The 4528-nt window shown below is 33.6% G+C and overlaps 1 protein-coding gene across 2 annotated transcripts; it reads left to right on the forward strand.

Annotated features, from left to right (window-relative positions):
- The first annotated feature begins 233 nt into the window (after positions 1 to 233).
- Positions 234 to 4292, forward strand: LOC126676132 (uncharacterized). Of its 2 annotated transcripts, XM_050370261.1 has the most exons (5): positions 237 to 593; positions 676 to 810; positions 1058 to 1114; positions 3218 to 3352; positions 4077 to 4292. In XM_050370261.1, the coding sequence occupies exons 1-5, from the start codon at positions 291 to 293 to the stop codon at positions 4140 to 4142; spliced, it is 696 nt and encodes a 231-aa protein (XP_050226218.1). In that variant the 5' UTR covers positions 237 to 290; the 3' UTR covers positions 4143 to 4292. The 2 variants fall into 2 exon arrangements, with proteins under 2 accessions (XP_050226219.1, XP_050226218.1); XM_050370262.1 differs by lacking the exon at positions 3218 to 3352 and having other exon boundaries at positions 234 to 593.
- The last annotated feature ends 236 nt before the right edge of the window (positions 4293 to 4528 follow it).

A 4528-nucleotide genomic window follows, 5' to 3' on the forward strand; every position in this document is an offset into this window, starting at 1 on the left:
TCATAAATAAAAATTAAAAATAAATAAAAAATGTTTAAATAGTCAAATAAAAAGTGTAACTTTTAAAAATTTATAATATTTTTATAAATAAATTTTAAAAGAAGAAAAATGATGTAATTTTTCATAGTAAATTTAGTAAAATATAAAAAGATGATGTAAAAGTTAAAAATTGGAAATTAGGAAGAAAAGAAAAATAAATGTTAAAGGAAGTTTATGATTATGAATTGTGGATTTATCCAAAGTAGATTAAATGAATTTATTTGTTTTGTGTGGCAAACAGAGTTGAGGAGATGTGGAGCATAATATCAAGCCAACATTGTAGCTGGGCAGGCGGAGGTCAGCAACAACACCAAATTTGCTATACTCAGAGTAACAAATTTGCTTATCTTCAATTCGGAGGAACCAACTTCTCTCATGCTCTCTCTGCTTTCCACAACTTAAGTAGCAAGAAATACCTCAGCTTCTCCACCCCATTGGATGATAATAATGTTCCTGATGAATCACAAGGTGGTGGTGGTGGTGGTGGTGGCGGTGGTGACGGTGGTGCTGATGATGACGGTGACGTAAGTGACAAGAAAGATGAACTTGGTGGGGTATGCTCCTTCTTTCATTTCTTATGTGATGAAGCTAAACCCTTCTACCACATCTTTTAATTTGTTTGTTTGGTTGATGCAGGTTAATAGTGAAATGCTGAGAAGGAATCTTGAAAAAATTGTGGGTACTGATGATTCTGCATTTAATGGATTAGACCTTGCAACTCTTATAAGAAACAAGTATGGAAGGTCTTATGATGTTCAACTTATCAAGAAGGTATACTTCCTTTTAACCTTAGTTACTTGTGTGTTCAGCGGCGGACCAAGAATTTTTTTATAAAATGGACAAGACTATAAATTTTAAGGTATCCTATTCGGTTCTATATTTATATTTTTAAAAAGATTTAAAAAGTGGACAATTGCCCACTATACGCTCTTTCTAGGTCCGCCCTGCTATCTTCTCCTTACTAATTATATCCATCCTTACTAGCAATTGACATAGTTTTTCCAAATACCTCATGTAGGAGTTCATGGGAAGAAATCTCCTTGCTCTAAATGTCATGTGGAGGTACATGGAGCAGGTAAGCAAATTATTAAAGCAATTTTTTCATAAATACCTTATATGTTGCTTCAAAGCAACTTAAAGCACTCTCCATCTTCAATATATTGATTTTGCGGCACATGAGCCGTTTGTAGCTGTAGTCAAGTTTAGAAAAGATTCTCATCACTCGGCTACGAATTTAAACTACCGGAAAACAGCAACTATTAGCCTGATATCTAATAGACTAAGCATTGCCCATTTGCAATGTTGAGTGTTATGGGCAGTTGGTTTTTAGCAACGAATAGCCGCTTGAAACCTATGGAACAATATGTTAATTTTGAAGGAAGATGAAATGTTTTGGGTACTATGATGGTATTGAGGTAGAAACTAAAGACTAATTTCAAATAATTGGGGTTTTTAGAAGAGACTAGTTGGCTGAGAAAGCTAGAGATGATGTGTCAAAGCTGATATCAAGATCAGAGCACTCTTCTATAGCGTATACTGTTAGAATAATTTGTTTTGTGAGTCTATAGACCTAAAAGATGTAGCATATGATTGAGTTTTTTATGGAAGGTGTTCTAATTTTATAAGATATTTCATGGAGTTTTGTGGTTAAAAACTCTATAAAAATTTATTCTTATGCCTTAGCTTCCTTCAGTTACTGTTTTATGGAGAGTTACATTGTGGTTATGAGAGTAAGAATTTACATTTAGAAAATATGTAATCAAAGTGTTGGGGATCTGCATCTTATTTAATGTCCAAGTTAAATATATAAATGGAATGTTAGTTTATTATGTAGAACTTATTATGTTTTCATTTGATGGTCGAAGAATGTCGAATTTGGCCGTGGTTGTTAATTAGGGAGTTGATACTAATTGTCAATATGATAATTCAATATTGAGTTCAATGCTGAGTCTTTGACAATTCACCCAAAAGTTCAAACTATTAGGTGTGAGACTTCAATAACAGTATTATCTCTCACACACCCTCACACGTGAATATCCGTTGGACATGAAGTGTGAATAAGCTTATGACCACTTTACCTTCCGCATTTAATTTAACAAATGCAGTCTGCCAAGAATTGAACTCTAGACTTTTCGATTATAGAGACTTTGATACCATGTCAATAACTAATTCTTTTAAATGGCCAAGTTATTAGGTGAGACTCCAATAATAATAGTAATGTATCTAACATGATATTTTGGTGAATATTTCTGGTGTGAAAGAAATATGTGGCTGAGGACATGATTACTGATGTAGACATTATTATGAGAATTTTTTTGCACGTTGGGGAAAAACCCTCCAGGATTTTATTAAGGACTCACTCTTGAACTCATTAAAGTCTGGTAATTAAAAAGAAAATATTTAAACTTTAGTATCCATTTTAAAACAAATGGCATAGTTCTGTGACTTCAGAGTTAATTACCCTGCATTTGGCTAGGTGATGCAGGGGAAAATTCAGCAATTGTCATTCTAATCTGCTATGAGCTAATGAACTCAAAGTGAAGAGTTCTATTACTATAGAGGCTAAAGCTCAAACCATGCAATATTTAAGGCTCTGCTTCTCTAAAATAGTTTCCTAGAAATCCGGTTTTGACATTTTCCAATTTTCTGGAATTGTATTGATCAACAAGGACATTTTGCTTTATATTAAAAGCTAACCATTTGTGAAGAAAATTGGCTTCTCGTAACAAAATTGGGAGTTACATTTCGAAACACAACAAGAAATAGGAAAAAGAGAGGAACCTTCTAAATAAGTGCAGCCACTAAACATGCATAGTGAAGAGAATGTGCAAGGTTTCTTAGTTTTCCTTTCCTCTTTTCTGTTTAGTACTAGGTGCTAAGGTTCATTTGACGGATAAGATGGTTTTGTTGCTGAAGCTGAGAACAATCAGATACTTGTACTATAGTCAGTTTCGGGGTCAGTTCCATATGTTTTAAGAGTATCGAAACAGAATCCATCATTCAAATTTCTTAGTAGGGAATGAGTTTGAAACTGCATTTTATACATCAAATGCTTTTGTGGTCTATGGTGGTCATCATTTGACTCTTAGTTATTTATGTACAGAGAGTAGTTTTGAAATGAAGGTGAGAAAGTGGGACTAATAATTTCTTATTTCCTTTTTTTTCCTCACTTTCTTAGAGATCATTCCCACTAACTGAAGAAGAGTATATATTGAGGCTCGACGATGTGGCGAACACATTGAAATGTTGGGGAGCTGTATCACACATTAGAGACAGCTTGGCAAGGTCAAAAGAGCGACCTCGGATAGGAAAAGTAAGTAAATAATTTTTTTGCAATGCCTGAGATTTCATTGGAAGTGTTTTATACTTGATAAGAAATTTTGTATGAAGGTAAAACTTTTATGCAAGATGCAAACAGGAAGCAATATGGCATGAATAGGCAATATCCAAATGTTTCCTTCCTTTGTTGAATTTATACATCTTTTCTTAGTTTTATTTTTCTATCTTTATGATATGCGACTGGTTTTGCTCTTTTGAAGCACACCCCAATCGCCGAATTCGTAGTCAACCTTCAAAATTTTTTTTTTTTGATGAATGTAAAATATATTAAAACCACAAGCATTTAAAAGCTAACCTTCAAAATTTTGTACCTCTATAGACTTTTGAGTTAAGTTTTCTTACCATGTCCATTGTTATGAACATAATGCAACATGCATTATACACATAATAAGATACTGTTCCTAGCTTGGATAACTAACATAAATTAAACTACTGATATGAATTTTACTATGAAGTTGTGAAGTCGGAATGTTACGACAATTGAACAAAACAAAGAGAAACAATAGATAAATACTGTGGGAAGCTTTTGCACGAAAAGCTAACATTGATGTGTGTAGGAGTTTACTCTAGCAGATATTGGAAAGAACGTTTTATGAACAATTTGTTGAATAGTTTTTCATGTCTTCCCTTTTGAGTTAGAAATTATGTATATGCAAAGAGTTAATACGTATATCTTAGTAATTTACGCTTTGTTGCAGGCAGTAAGCATTTTTATAGACATGGATGAGTCAGGAGGGCGGGCAAATGAATGGATTTACCGGTAGATGTTCCATTGGACGCGTCCATCATATCATGCTGCTTCATCGGCTTTTTAATTGTATAGCTCATACATACCACAAACCCATGCTCATCATTCACTCTACTCTCTGTAATTCCAAAGCCTTTATATTGCAATGCAAGATGCATTTCCTTTAGATTTCTCTCTTTCATATACAAACATAATTCTATTCAGGAAAAACTCATCCCTCCCGAGAACCCTGTACTTTATTTCTCTTGTTCAATAAGCCCCTACTCCGAAAACGTTCCCTTTTCGATTTCTTTACTTGACAAATTTCGATTTTCATGCCCTTTTTTGTATGGAAGGAAAAAACAATTGTAAGTAGAGGACTGAAAAAACACAAAAAGTGGCATGCATATCAAAATTTGGCAA

Source organism: Mercurialis annua, linkage group LG4 (genome assembly GCF_937616625.2).
Source record: "Mercurialis annua linkage group LG4, ddMerAnnu1.2, whole genome shotgun sequence".
Classification (NCBI taxonomy): Eukaryota; Viridiplantae; Streptophyta; class Magnoliopsida; order Malpighiales; family Euphorbiaceae; genus Mercurialis; species Mercurialis annua.

Bases quoted from the DNA above. Each gene is read 5' to 3' on its own strand.
- LOC126676132 (XM_050370261.1), top strand. From the start codon at position 291: ATGTGGAGCATAATATCAAGCCAACATTGTAGCTGGGCAGGCGGAGGT. The intron at 811-1,057 runs GTATACTTCCTT...TACCTCATGTAG, and splicing joins ATGTTCAACTTATCAAGAAG to GAGTTCATGGGAAGAAATCT. The intron at 1,115-3,217 runs GTAAGCAAATTA...TCACTTTCTTAG, and splicing joins TGTGGAGGTACATGGAGCAG to AGATCATTCCCACTAACTGA.